We start from the raw sequence: 13,506 nt of genomic DNA, 5'->3' as shown, positions 1-13,506 counted from the left end.
CCCTGTGCTGTGACTATGGCCGTCTCCTTTTATGTTGGCAGGGAAAATACGGCGGTGTCTGCCTTGGGGCAGTGTAGAGCTGGCTCTGGGATGCTGCCCTATTCTGCTTAGCTGCACATGGGTAAAGGGTTGAATGGATAAACAAAATCTGGTATGTGTATGCAATGGAATAGTACTCAGCCTTGAAAAGGAATGGTGTTCTGATCCATGCTACAACACGGATTAATCTTGAAGACATCATGTTGAGTGAAATAAGCCAGACACAAAAAGACAAATGTTTTATGATCTCGCTTATGTGAAAATACCTAGAAACAAATTCATAAAACAGAAAGTAGATTACAGGTTACCAGGGGCTGGGGGTGAGGGAATGGGGAGTCATTGCTTAATGGGTGCACAGTTTCTGTTTGAGGTGATGAAAATGTTTGGGTGATGGTAGCACAATATTATGAATGTAATTATATCACTGACTCGTACACTTGAAAGTCTTTAAAATGGGATATTTTTGAATTGTATATGTGTTACTACCATTGAAAGTTTAAAGAAAGAGTGTTTTGGGTATAAGTTTTCAAATAGAGACCCTGATAATAAAATGACTTGTTTTTTCATTTCATAAGTTTATTTTTTAACAGCCTCATTGAGGTATGATTGACATACCATACAATTTACCCATGACATATATTTAGTTCCATGCAAACCATCACCATAAAACAGTTTTATGTTCACCCCCAAAATATTCTTTTTGCTCATTTACAGTCAGTCCTTACTCATACTGCAGCCCCAGGCAGCCACTGTTCTGCTTTCCATCCCTAGAGTCTCCTCTGGATCTTTTCCTAGAAATGGAATCCTACAGCTATAGAGTTACGTGGTTCTCACTTCCCAACAGGGTGGGTTTTGGGTGATCCAGCCCATTCATGGGAAGGGGTGTCTGTAATGACTTCAGATTCCTCTGCACATTTGGTGCAAGGCTCTCAAATCATACATACAGGGTCTGGAGGGCACAAGAAGTGTACTATCCATTGTTAGCTTGTGGGGGCGGGTATCCAGGTTTGCAAGACCGCTGAGCTCCTTCCCCTGCTGCTTCCCACATTCATTCTATCTTTAATTTGGTAACAGAAATTTACAGAGTACATACCCCCTGTCCACACTAGCCTGGATCATTTATACTATTCATAATTCCAGTGTGTTCAGTCTGTCTGTGGGCAGAGAGGAACACGTTGGCATAAATAACCAATGTGAACGTATCCATTCTCTTCTTGGTGAGCAGGTGGGAAATTCACTTCTAACTTGTCCTTACCTGGAACCAGTCTTTTCAGTGAAAACTCTTCCTTATGTCCAAGCAATATCTCTTCACCTTAATTCCATAGTTCTTGTTTTGTTCTTGAGCTAGGATTTAGGCTAAAATTAGCTTCCACATATATTTCTGGATAACTGAGTATCTTATCATTTCTTAACCTAAGGAAAATGCCACACCACTCCCTACCAAATACACACACACATATTTTGGTTTCTATTTTTAACCCCATCCTCATTATTATTGACCTCTCTGAGACTGTTTCCATTCTCAACTATTCTCTTATTATTTGGAGACTCAAGATACACTTGGTAAATGGAAGTTTACAGAGTGGCCAACGTTTGCATGGAAAGCTGACAGAACTGTCTTCTTCAACAGAGCGCGTCAGGGTTGTGTTTGAATTTTAAAAGACTGTGAAGCTTTAGCCAAGCTGCTTTTCTAGATATGTTTTAAAAAAAAATCCTGCTTGTTCTGGACAAGTTTGGCTGCAGTTTGGAGGGGAGAGGTGGGGCAGAAAGCCTCTGGGTTGCACCCAGCCCAGAGGTCCTGGTTCCCTGAACCTGCCTTCAAGCCACGTCCACTTCACTTTATCTGGAAGGGGGCACTAAATGTTCAGAAAGTCGTGCACAAAGCACTGATTGAAAAGAAATGCAGAGCGTCACACTTCATGTAACCCTTAACTCTCCAGCCCTTTACCAGGCTAGCAAACGGTGGAGTAGGAAATGCATGCAATGAAGAGGGTATAAGGTTGCAGAGCAGAGACTGCTGTGTGTGCAAACCTGGCTTGGGCAGCTTCAGTTCAGTTTTCTGACTGTCTCCATCACTCACTCAGGCATATTCAAGAGCTCTTGCTACATTGATGTGCGCTGGTTCCCCTTCGATGTGCAGCAATGCAAACTGAAGTTTGGCTCCTGGACTTACGGAGGGTGGTCCTTGGATTTGCAGATGCAGGAGGCAGATATCAGTGGCTACATCCCAAACGGAGAATGGGATCTTGTGGGTAAGACCGGATAAGACACACAGCTAGGAGGCTGAAGGAATGCTTTCTTATTCCCATGCTATCTTAAAAAGGTTGTGATTTTTCAATTCTCCATTTCATTGAGATCGTTTATTGAACCTTGGAGTATTCTCCATAATTCATTGACAGCTCTAAGACAGGAAACAAAAAACAGTCAGGGAGCACACTGCTTTCTGTGAGGAATCTACAGTTATGGTAAGAACCAGATTTAAACAAGGCAGTGCTAGTGGAGGCATCCCCATATTATTCAAATCTGCTCCATTCCTAAAATCAGGTTGGAGAGCAAATTTCAGTTGATGGACCCTCTGTCTGATTATTTTTTTAAATGGAAAAACAATAATTATATTTATAATGCTGTGATATTGATAATGTATTCATAAAAACGTTTTTCCAATCTGTCTAAAAGTATTTACCAGTTTGCTCAAGAATTGCTAAAATATTCTTAACTCTATAATAAAACAGCAAGGGCTTATGGAAATACAAACCACCCAGTTTTTTAACACACAGGGGGTAATTTCATTAAAGCCTGGATTTGTGTGTGCTCGTCTGCACCCAGGAATCCCTGGCAAGAGGAGTGAGAGGTTCTACGACTGCTGCAAGGAGCCGTACCCGGACGTCACCTTCACGGTGACCATGCGCCGCCGGACCCTCTACTACGGCCTCAACCTGCTCATCCCCTGCGTGCTCATCTCGGCGCTGGCCCTCCTGGTGTTCCTGCTTCCCGCAGACTCCGGGGAGAAGATCTCCCTGGGTAAGTGCCACCAGGGATAGGAGAGTCCTTCCCTGAGGGGCGTCCATGGGGTCCACTCCAGAGGGGCTCGGCATGAGCAGAGCAGGGGACAGTGGGCCCAGGGCCTCTTGGCTCATCCCGCACTGACCTTCTCCTAGCATGAGGCTTGTGTGGCTTGGCGTCTGTCTCCCTAAGACAGAAACTCCTGCTTTAAGGTCCCGGCTGGGAAGCCACGTTCTCCCCAGAGAAAGTGTCTGACGCTTTGCCGTGGAGGATGGGGACAAACCAGAGTGGAACTAGCTCTATCCTGCCCTGAGAGACCCATCCTTTCTCCCCTCCTGCCACCCCACCCTGTTCCTCGGTGGTGACTCACCAGCAGCTTGGTTTAGTATCAGTGTGCATTTGTATTGGGCCTCACCCGGTGTAATTCCTTACCATAACTGCAACATAAGGGTGAGAAAACTGAGACTGAGAATGGTGGATGAGATTCTCAATATCAGTATCTCAAAGAGTTACTAAAGATCATATTTAGTATATGGTAGAATTCATCCTCCAACCCTTACCTTCTGCGGCTGATACTCAGAAATGCTAAATGACTCAACCACGTCACAGGGCAGCTAGTAAGCAGCAAAGTGCAGACCTGACATCAGGTTGTCTGGCTAAATATTTTCTTTTTTCTGCCACACAAAGCTGCCTCTTAATAATAATGTAACACAGAAAGTGGGAGATAATTGTGCTAAGTTAAATGATTCGTTTTGTGTTGAGTCTTATAAAGATCTGGTTCCTAAGTTTGTCTCCACCAGGGACTAAACTTAGGGTTCTGGTAAATGACACGAACTGTCCCCAGGTAAAAACATGCCTCTGTGAGCAGAAAACTGTGCATATAGTTTCAGGATTTCACAGACTCCCCATATGCTCCAATCTGCTCCCTTGCTCTTTGAATCTCAGGTTGTAACAGAGGCTGTAGCATCTGTTTTGTCTAATGATCTGCGGTGTGTTTATGTTTTAGGTATAACGGTTTTACTGTCTCTTACTGTCTTCATGCTCCTTGTGGCCGAGATCATGCCGGCAACATCAGATTCAGTGCCGCTGATAGGTAAGGCGAGAGCCAGGATTTCCTGTTACAGGCATGAGGTTATTCCCCAGCAAATGCAAGGAGCAGGAACGTGTCCTCCACAGCCATTGAGAAAGGCATTGCCCATTTCCTTCTTTGAGGAGACAACTTGCTGCGACCAGAAGTGTGACCTCTGCCCGTGTCAGAGAAGGAGTCCAGCTTTGTGGTTTGGTTCTGAGGTGTAGGAATGTCCCCTGTCCACCATCCATCTCCCCCGCCCCCTGCCAGGCTTGCTCTGGCACCAGAGATTTTACCATTAGAAATTTGTTATTTCAGCCTGAGACATTGTTTTTTTCCACACAGCCCTTGTTAACTAGATGTCTCCTCGTAAAACAAAAGTGTTTGAGGAAATGTGACATGGGTCAAATTCATTTTGGCCAGGAAAGATACAAGTCATGGCATCTGCCCAGGGAGGGGAGACAGAAACAGGAACCAGCACCAATTGTTACTAAGTACCTTCCAGGATTGGAATAAATAGAAGCCTTCAAAGAGATGCTCAGCAGGCTAGTGGTTTAGGGTTCAGTACACTCGTGCCCACAGTGTGGGTTCTGTGTCTCGTCAGGGAACCAAGACCTCCAAACCAGCCAGGCTCAGTCATGAGGATGGGAAGCCCACGTTCTGCGGTGAGGATTAGGTTTAACGTGAGGGTCGCCACTCCCACTTGGTGGTGGAGGACACAAATGAGAATTGATCGATGCACATGTCTGGTCGGCCTGAGTCTCCTGAATGCCCATCCTCTGGATAGAGAGGGGGAGAGTCGAACACAGATACTGCCCAGCTTAAAGAACCACGAAGCCTGTTGCCTTGCTTTGTGGAACTCCATGTATGTGTAATATTTTGAGCAGAGGAGCTACTATTATGTAAAAGCAGTAACTTGGGGAGTGTCGTATTTCTCTTGGTTCCATCCTGAGAGCAAGATACAATTTTTCTACTTGTCAGATCAGACCCCATTCATTCTACTGTTTAACATGTTGCTTTCAATAGAAGCCTGCAATAGAAGCCACCCTTAATGGTCCAGCTGGCACACATGCACCCCCTGGGACAGACTTGGTTGTTGCACAGCTCACACCTAGAAGGATGTCATGCTGTTGACCTTGGGTGCACTGGCCACCTGTCTTCTGTGGATGGAATTTTAACTGTGGGATCCCTTGACCTTGGGGCCCCCCATGAGTCATTGCCGACTGACTCTCCTTCCCCTTCTGGTAGGAACCTGATACTGGCAGAATCCCTCACAGGTTCCACTTGGTCTCTGCAGGAAGGCATTGAGCTCCTTCCTGGCTGGAGAGCAGTTGTGTTCTAAGCCAGGTGTACGGGCCTTAGACTTAGCCTTCTGTACCAAGATGCTTCTGCTTAGACTTTAGCCTCCTGAAGTGGACAGCTACGCCAGAGGTTTAATTATCATCGTTGCCAGTTATAGAATGTCTCCTCTGTGCCAGGCTCTACTAGAATCCTGGTCCATATAATCTCTAATTCTTGCAACACACCAGCAAGAAATGGGTTTATATCCTGTTTAACTGGTGAAGAATCTGAGGCTGGGAGAGGCTGACTGACTTGCCCAAGCTCGGACATGGCCAGCAGTGGACCAGGGCTGAATCTCTTTCGCATGCGGTGTGCTGCTTCTCAACCGGGATGGGGTTCTTCCACAAGGGTAGGTCTTGTGGAGAGACACGCCCTTGTCCACTGGAGCTGAATCTGATGTCAGTCTGAAAAGTCACTGACGCCGACTTCTTCCTCTGGTCGGACAACTGGTCTCCCCCAGTGTCTCTCAAATGGATGGTGCCAGATCTCAATTTCCGAGACAGATACCCTAAGCATCCAAGGCTGGTGATGTGCGGGTGTGCCCTGCTGCACCCCAGGGAGCCCTTCCATAGCCTCCTGTCATCATGATGGTGACCTCACCACCACCATCCAAGTGTTTTTGGTTCAGAAAACATCCCCTGTGTTTTCTCATGGGAATGATTTTATCCCCGTCCTGCCAGGCACTGTTACCCCTGGCTGACAGAGGGAAGTAGAATTAGTTATCAAGGCCACTCATGGAGGTGGACTTGCCCTGCCTTTGGGCATCACTGCCCCCGGTGGTCAGCAAACACAGTGCAGATCCCTGTCCTGGGGGTTCGTTGCTGCAGGGGCTCCCCGAGGGCCTCACCTGTGCGCCCTCTCTCCACAGCCCAGTACTTCGCCAGCACCATGATCATCGTGGGCCTCTCCGTCGTCGTGACGGTGATTGTGCTGCAGTACCACCACCACGACCCTGACGGCGGCAAGATGCCCAAGTGGGTACGTCCCGGCCCCGCCACTCGGCAGTCAGAGCCCCACTTGGGGATGCCTGCAGGCTGTGAGCACGTCCAGCCCACGCTGGCCGAGTGCCGACTGCGGTCAGATGACTGTTATTATGGTAACGGGGATTGGCTTGTTTCGAGGATTTTGAAAGTAGGAAATAGAATGTTGTATTATTAAAGAAAATGGTTAAATTATCTATTTTTTAAATCACACAAGGACCTGTACTTCCTAAACAAATAGCTGTATTTTAAAAAAAATCTGAGGTCACTTGTCTAAGTATCTTTGCACACATGATAGACATTCTTCTTGGTATATCATGGCACTTTTTTTAATCTAATATTCCAGAGCAGAGCTTAGCAACAAGCTGCTCTGTATATTTTCCTAGCAAAGTGTTTTTCAAACTATTTTTGGGAATGTACACCATGGAATGGTTGGAAGCAACAAATCAGATATGCACATAGCAATGTGGTTGGATCTTCAAAGCACAATAAGGAGTGAAGAGAGTAAGAAACAGAATGAGCTGTATCACAATATGTACAAACATTATATATAGGAATGTGTTTTATTTGGCCTTATAAAATAAATGTTAATAGTCACCAGTGTGGGAGGGACATGGGATAAAAGGCCATCGGTGAATTGAATGAATGAATGAATGAATGAATACCTAATGGGGAAGTTTTTAAAAGTTCAATCTTCTTATGGGGACAGGCCCTGCCAGTTCTTTCCATGTGGTTTCACTTGTCTTCTTGGCCAAGGCCACGTCAAAGCTTCCCAGCATCAGCCGTGCACTCTGCTTTGGTGATGTCTGGTGATGCTGACACATCCATAGGATAAGCAACTTCAAATCCAGTGTCCAAGCTCCCCTCTCACCAGGATAGGCCTCACCTGGAAGTCAGGAAACCTTGATTTGGGCTAAGCTGAAGCCTGAGCTTTCCTCACTTCACCAGGCAAAATCCATGTCAGGGAAGGGCTGCCTGACATCTTTCCCTTACTTGTGCCCTGCAAACCTTCCCAGTCTCCCGGCCCAGAGTGGGTGGCCTAGGGATGGTTGGGAGATAAAGAAAGTCTTATCATCCCCAAATGAGCCTGTCTTTGGTGGTCCATAAACTTGCATTTAAGTTCCAAAGAGAGACTAGGAATCTCCAGCTGTAAGATACATTTAGTTCACTCCCAACTTCAGGAAGTTTCAGGGCCTTCTAAAAATATTCATTGTGAGATCATTTATAGTTATCCAAAAGTTAATTTGGGAAAGATTGCTTTACAAAAAGATTGGGTTCATAAAGTTATTCTCAGCCATCAGATTCTTTTACAAGCAGTCCCTCTCAAATACTCAATAAAGATTCTTTCTTTCAGTTCCGGCAGTTATGTGAACTCCACCTAAATGGCGAAGCCTCACACACATGCAGGCTGTCACTACCTTCCGTGAGACTTGCTTTGAGAAGGTTTATTTCCCCTGTTATAGATAGGATGTATTTGCACACATTCACAGCCTTCTTTGACTTTCTTACAACCATGGCATGCATACACAAAAGGCCACGTGTGAGAGCTGGGGCCTTGTTTATTTTTGAGTCTTTCTTTCTATCCATTTATCAATTTGAAATGGGTAATACATTTACATATTTTGAAAGTCAAAATAAAATCAAAAGTCCTTCCTAAGGAATTCTTGCTCCCACTTCTGCTAACCCCATTTCTACTGTAGGTAACCATTTTGATTAACTCCTTTTTCCTTTCAGTGTTTCTTTATGCAAATATAAAAAATATAAATACATATTCTTATTTCTGATAAATATTTTGGCTGATGTAAAGATAAGGGAATTAAGGCACTAAGAAACAAAACCATTTTGAAGGACCTGTTGGGCTTTACTCTTTCAGAGAAGTCTTAAGTAAATGCTAATTATTCGTCTTTCAACATCAGAGCATGTTGAAATTGATGACTGCAAAGGAAATATGGAGGTTGAACATCTCTTTCATTTTATATGGCACCCCCGCATTTTTCTTTCTTTCCCTGTGTTTCTGCATCATAAACATCCTCTGAGGGACTTTTATTATGATCTGTGGTCTTGAAGAAGATACTGTCAGATGTGGTGGTATTATGTGACATTTGCACAGCCAGAAACAAAACTGTAACCTAAGGAAAGGGTCAAAAGCACAGTTTCGTAAGTACAAAGGAGATAATTTCATCTTTTGAGATGCTTTAGTCTTGAAAGCTAAAGATTCAGGCCGTGAAATTCAAAATAGATGTGGCAGTGTGGATCACATTAACTCGAGATATGCCCAAGGGGGCTGTGCGGACACCCCCCGCCTGAAAGAAGTGCTTCATGGACGCTCAGCTTTCCACATACTCAGCTCCTTCTGGGTTTGGGTTCACATATTGCTAGGATGCTCTCCTTCATGCTTGGGCACTCCCAGTGAGGGCTGGACTGCAATCACAGAAACTTTGAAGAGAACCTCCTGCACATGAGGCTGCCGAAGTCTAAACATGCCAAGTGCCTGAACCACTTATGGTGTGACCATGAGCCTGGTTCTTAACCTCTTTGAGCCTCAGCCTCCTTGTCTAAAATGGAGGGATTACTCCCACTTTGCAGAGCCCTACAGGGGCTAAGACGGCGTGTCTCATGTACCTGGTGTGGAGGGTAGAACTCGCCTGAAGATTCACGGGGACTGTGTGTTCCTTGCACCTTACCCATTGTCTTAGTTTGCTAGGGCAGCTGTATCCAAGTCCCACAGACTAATTGGCTTAAACAACAGGGGTTTGTTGTCTCAAAGTTTTGGAGGCTGGAAGTCCAAAATCAAGGTGTTATAGTGCCATGCTTTCTCTGGAGCCTGTAGCACTCTGGTGGTGGCTTGGTGGCCATCCATAACTCAGTCTGCCTCTGTCATCTGGCTGTGTGTCTCCCTGTCTGTCTCCTCCCTTCCTGTGTTCAAATTTGCTCTACTTATAAGGACTCCAGGAGGCCCACCCACATCTTTAAAGAGCCTATTTACAAATAAATTTATATCCATAGGTCCAGATGTCAGGACTTGAACATGTCTTTTTGGAGAAAATGATTCAATCCGTAACATCCATTATGGAAAATCTTCTAGGGGGTGGCAGACTCAGCCTTTCCAGGTTCTGGGGGTTTAACCATGAGGCAGGTTGTATAGAGCATCATCTGCTCTGCTAAGTGCACTGTCAAACAAAGGGTCATCTTTACAGCAACAATGAAACCAACCTTGCCCTTTCTTATTTTTTCCATTGCCTGTGTCCAGAGCTGTTTACTGCAGCTCTCTTCGATAAGATGTCATAAAAACCGTTACCAAGAATGAAAGTGCTGTCGAGATAAGCTAGACAACTTCCTATCTGTACTTACAGATGGGAAACATGCCTGTCATGCTGCTGATGGAATTTGTCTATAAACATAAAACAAAATTAAAATGAAATTCCTAACTGTGTAATTGCAGGGAAAGAGCCACTTAACACACATATGTGTAGAAATGGCTTGCAAGAATGCTTCTTGGCCTGTCTTGCAGCTCCAGATTTCTCAGTTCTTTCCATTAGAGGCATAAACGATACAGACCATCACGATTATTTCTCTCCAGCCACCTCCATGCATTGTAGGTGCCTTGCATTTATAAAATACTTCAGCTCAGGGGTGTGCAAACTATGGGCCAAGTACAGCCTGCCAATTGTTTGACTAAATCCAGCCTGTCAACTATTTGACTAAATAAAGTTTTATTGGAACACAGCCATGCCCATTCATTTGCATGCTGTCTGCACTTGTATTTGTACTACAACAGGAGAATTGAGTGGTTGCAACACAGATCTTGTGTCCTGCAAAGCCTGAACTATTCAGTAAGTTTGCCAACTCTGGCTTGATACTTTTCAAAGGACTTTCCCAAACATGATCTTAGTCGGTTTTCATTGCAGCGTAGTGAGTTAGGCTAGAGCTTCCTGAACTTTCTCTGTTGATGGCACCTTTAGTATCTCAGAAGTTTTTTCACAGAACTCCTACACCAAAAATAATACCTAACAGTTGTGTTTATTAAATAGGTCAAAACAACTTACCAAGTATTTATGCCCTAACTACTTTGTCTCCCCTGGGCACAACACAAGATCCCAAACTTTGAGTTCAAGACTGGGGATACTACACTCATTTTTTGTTTCATGTTGCCTCGCTTGGGTACTTGGGTTTTATCAAGACTGCCGCATTAATCGGCTTTGGAAACGTGACATGATAGAAGGGGAGGTACAATCTAATGTAGAAACTCTGAACTGGTGGTTCGTATGGTATATGGTCGATGTCACAGCTTTCCCTTGGAAATTTAAAATATCCCTGGGCACCCTGAGAGTTTGGGCACTGTGGGGCACCTCGGCACACAGTTTGGGAATCGGGATTAGGCATTACTATGCCCTAGTTACAGATGAGGAAGAATCAGTGATGGAATGTAACTTGCCAATGCACACAGCCCAGGGGCTCTGGTAGGGCAGTCTTTTCTGAGATGTCAGTGTGCCTTCTGCTATCTGCTGGGCAGTGAGCTCATGAAGGATAACTCAGCTCATTCCAGGGTGAATTTTTGCATCGATTTTATTCTCATCTCACATTTGACTTGGCCATTTTAATGAGAGGGCACTGCTGGGCTGCACAAAATCAGCTGGGAGGGCCATAGAGCCTATTATCCCCCCACCTCAAAGGAAGAAAAGGGTCTTGCCTTGTAGACCATCCCCTCCACATCGGGAGGTTGGCTTCTCTCTCGCTGCCTTTGCCATCAGCTGCTGCTTGCTTCCAGGCACCTCCTAACGCTCTGTTGTTCCCCAGACCAGAATCATCCTCCTGAACTGGTGCGCCTGGTTCCTGCGCATGAAGAGGCCCGGGGAGGACAAGGTGCGGCCCGTCTGCCAGCACAAGCAGCGCCGCTGCAGCCTGGCCAGCGTGGAGATGAACGCGGCCCCGGGGCCGCCTGCCAGCAACGGGAACCTGCTCTACATCGGCTTCCGCGGCCTGGACGGCCTGCACTGCGCCCCGACGCCTGACTCCGGGGTGGTGTGCGGCCGCCTGGCCTGCTCCCCCACGCACGACGAGCACCTCCTGCACGGCGGGCCGCCCTCCGAGGGCGACCCGGACCTGGCCAAGATCCTGGAGGAGGTGCGCTACATCGCCAGCCGCTTCCGCTGCCAGGACGAGAGCGAGGAGGTCTGCAGCGAGTGGAAGTTCGCGGCCTGCGTGGTGGACCGCCTGTGCCTCATGGCCTTCTCCGTCTTCACCGTCATCTGCACCATCGGCATCCTCATGTCCGCTCCCAACTTCGTGGAGGCCGTATCTAAGGACTTCGCTTAGCACCTGCTCGTCCCATACGGGTACTGGAAATGCACAGACAGGAAATGTCTTTGGTTTGGGACAAAAGGGGTGCTAATCCCACTGTAACATGAAATCCACACTTGATAACTCAGATGCACCTTGGTCACCCATGTTCATGTTGCCAACAATGTCACTGATATTTTCAGTAATAAGGTATAGGCAAATTTTCTTTTAATCCTCTCAAATCTGCAAATGGATACCCTTGGAGCAGCCCTAGATTGCTGGACCTCTGAGAAGTCCTATTATCCATTTCCCTTTTCCTGGGGAGCCCCTCAGAGAGGAGCCAGGTAGCTGAAGACTGCCAGGGGAGGCCCATACTGTTAGTTTTGCATGCTTGCATGTCATTTGCCATGACAGCCTAGGAAAACCCAGCATCTGCTTTTGCCTGTGTAAAACCTAAATTGAAAATAACAATACCCCAAACTCACTGAATCCATTCAAATAATCAGCTGGTGAAGGGGGAAAAAGAATTTAAAACTGAAAACTTAACCACTGATGTTCCTGCAAATTCCCGTTTTTTCTCTACCAAAGATAGATGCTAGAGAGAAACAAGTTTATGCTGTTTCTACATTAAAAAAAAAAAAAAAAAAAAAAAGATGTGGCTGGCCTTGCAAACTGTTTTCTGCACACCTACTCACTTGGTCAAGGAATCAGGCACGTCAGTGATTTGTGTGGGTTCAGCTGAGTCAGGATCTTTTTTCTAAGGATGACAGTCATTTCCAGAGCTTTCTGTGCCACCCCTGGACAGTAGAGATTTGAGTGAATCTGTTCTATTCTGTAAAACCTAGAGGACAAATAGAGTCCTATTATAATTACAGCCCAAAATAATAGCTCAAGCTAAATTAACCATTTATATATTTGAAATTAAAAATGCATTAGATGATTCAAATGTTTTGGCACTGATGAGTCTTAGCCATTTTTAGATCCATCCACAACAAAAAGTTGTCAGGGCCAGGGGCCAGGAGCTGGGACTTGCTCTGGCTTCTTGTGTGGCCAATGGCTTTCCTGGATGACAGATCAGTAGCATCCAGTATGGAGGGGCTAGCACAGCCAGTAACCCCAGATCTTGCTTTTGGGGATCTGCCCCCCCCCCCCATAGCCTGCCCACCCCAGCTTCAGCTCAGAAAGCTGGCTCAGGATCAATGGGTGGATTCACTGGAAATGTGTATTTTGAAAGAAAGAGGAACATTAATTTTTATACTTCCAGTGATAACACAGTTCTTGGCCCAGATTATCTTGTCAACAATAGTCACCCTCCCATTCTTATCTTCTAACAAGATCAGAGGGTAATTCCACAAGAAAATCTCTCCTGTTCTATTGTATCATCCAGCAGCAGTTCATAGCTCAAACTGCAGAAGGTTTCTGGACTCCTAAGGGTCTTTAATTTGCTACTAATGCTGAGATGGATACATCATGAGGGAAGATTAGAGTTTCAGTACAGAAGAAATTGCACATGTCTCCAGCCATTTATTTCTCTCATTTCTGGGTCACGTGCATGAATTCCTTTGCACTAAGATGGAGATGGCAATTTGTGTGTGTGTGTGTGTGTGCTCTGTGTATGTGTGAGCACCTGTGTGTGTGTAACTTAAGAGAGGAGACCCTAGAGAGGCCTTGTTTTCAACAAGAAAGTTGATAAAATCAGAGCATTTTAGCATCACACCTGGAGCAGGGTCAGCCTCAGAGTTCACCTCTGCATGATATGGATGAGCAATGCACAATATTTTCTGTGTTTTGTAT

General features: G+C 45.6%; 1 protein-coding gene across 1 annotated transcript in view; it reads left to right on the top strand.

Annotated features, from left to right (window-relative positions):
• The window catches only part of CHRNA7 (cholinergic receptor nicotinic alpha 7 subunit), a 100,243-nt gene extending 87,891 nt beyond the window's left edge, over positions 1 to 12,352 (top strand). The window contains 5 exon segments of the mRNA XM_037835321.1: positions 2,124 to 2,291; positions 2,866 to 3,060; positions 4,049 to 4,135; positions 6,321 to 6,430; positions 11,230 to 12,352. Of these exon segments, the coding sequence (XP_037691249.1) occupies positions 2,124 to 2,291; positions 2,866 to 3,060; positions 4,049 to 4,135; positions 6,321 to 6,430; positions 11,230 to 11,748 (1,079 nt within the window). The 3' untranslated portion in view covers positions 11,749 to 12,352.
• Positions 12,353 to 13,506: the final 1,154 nt, after the last annotated feature.

The sequence above is a fragment of the Choloepus didactylus genome, chromosome 4 (assembly GCF_015220235.1).
Source record: "Choloepus didactylus isolate mChoDid1 chromosome 4, mChoDid1.pri, whole genome shotgun sequence".
In the NCBI taxonomy this organism is placed as follows: domain Eukaryota; kingdom Metazoa; phylum Chordata; class Mammalia; order Pilosa; family Megalonychidae; genus Choloepus; species Choloepus didactylus.
The sequence above is the reverse complement of the archived record's forward strand: the minus strand, read 5'-3'. Positions and strand labels throughout refer to the sequence as shown.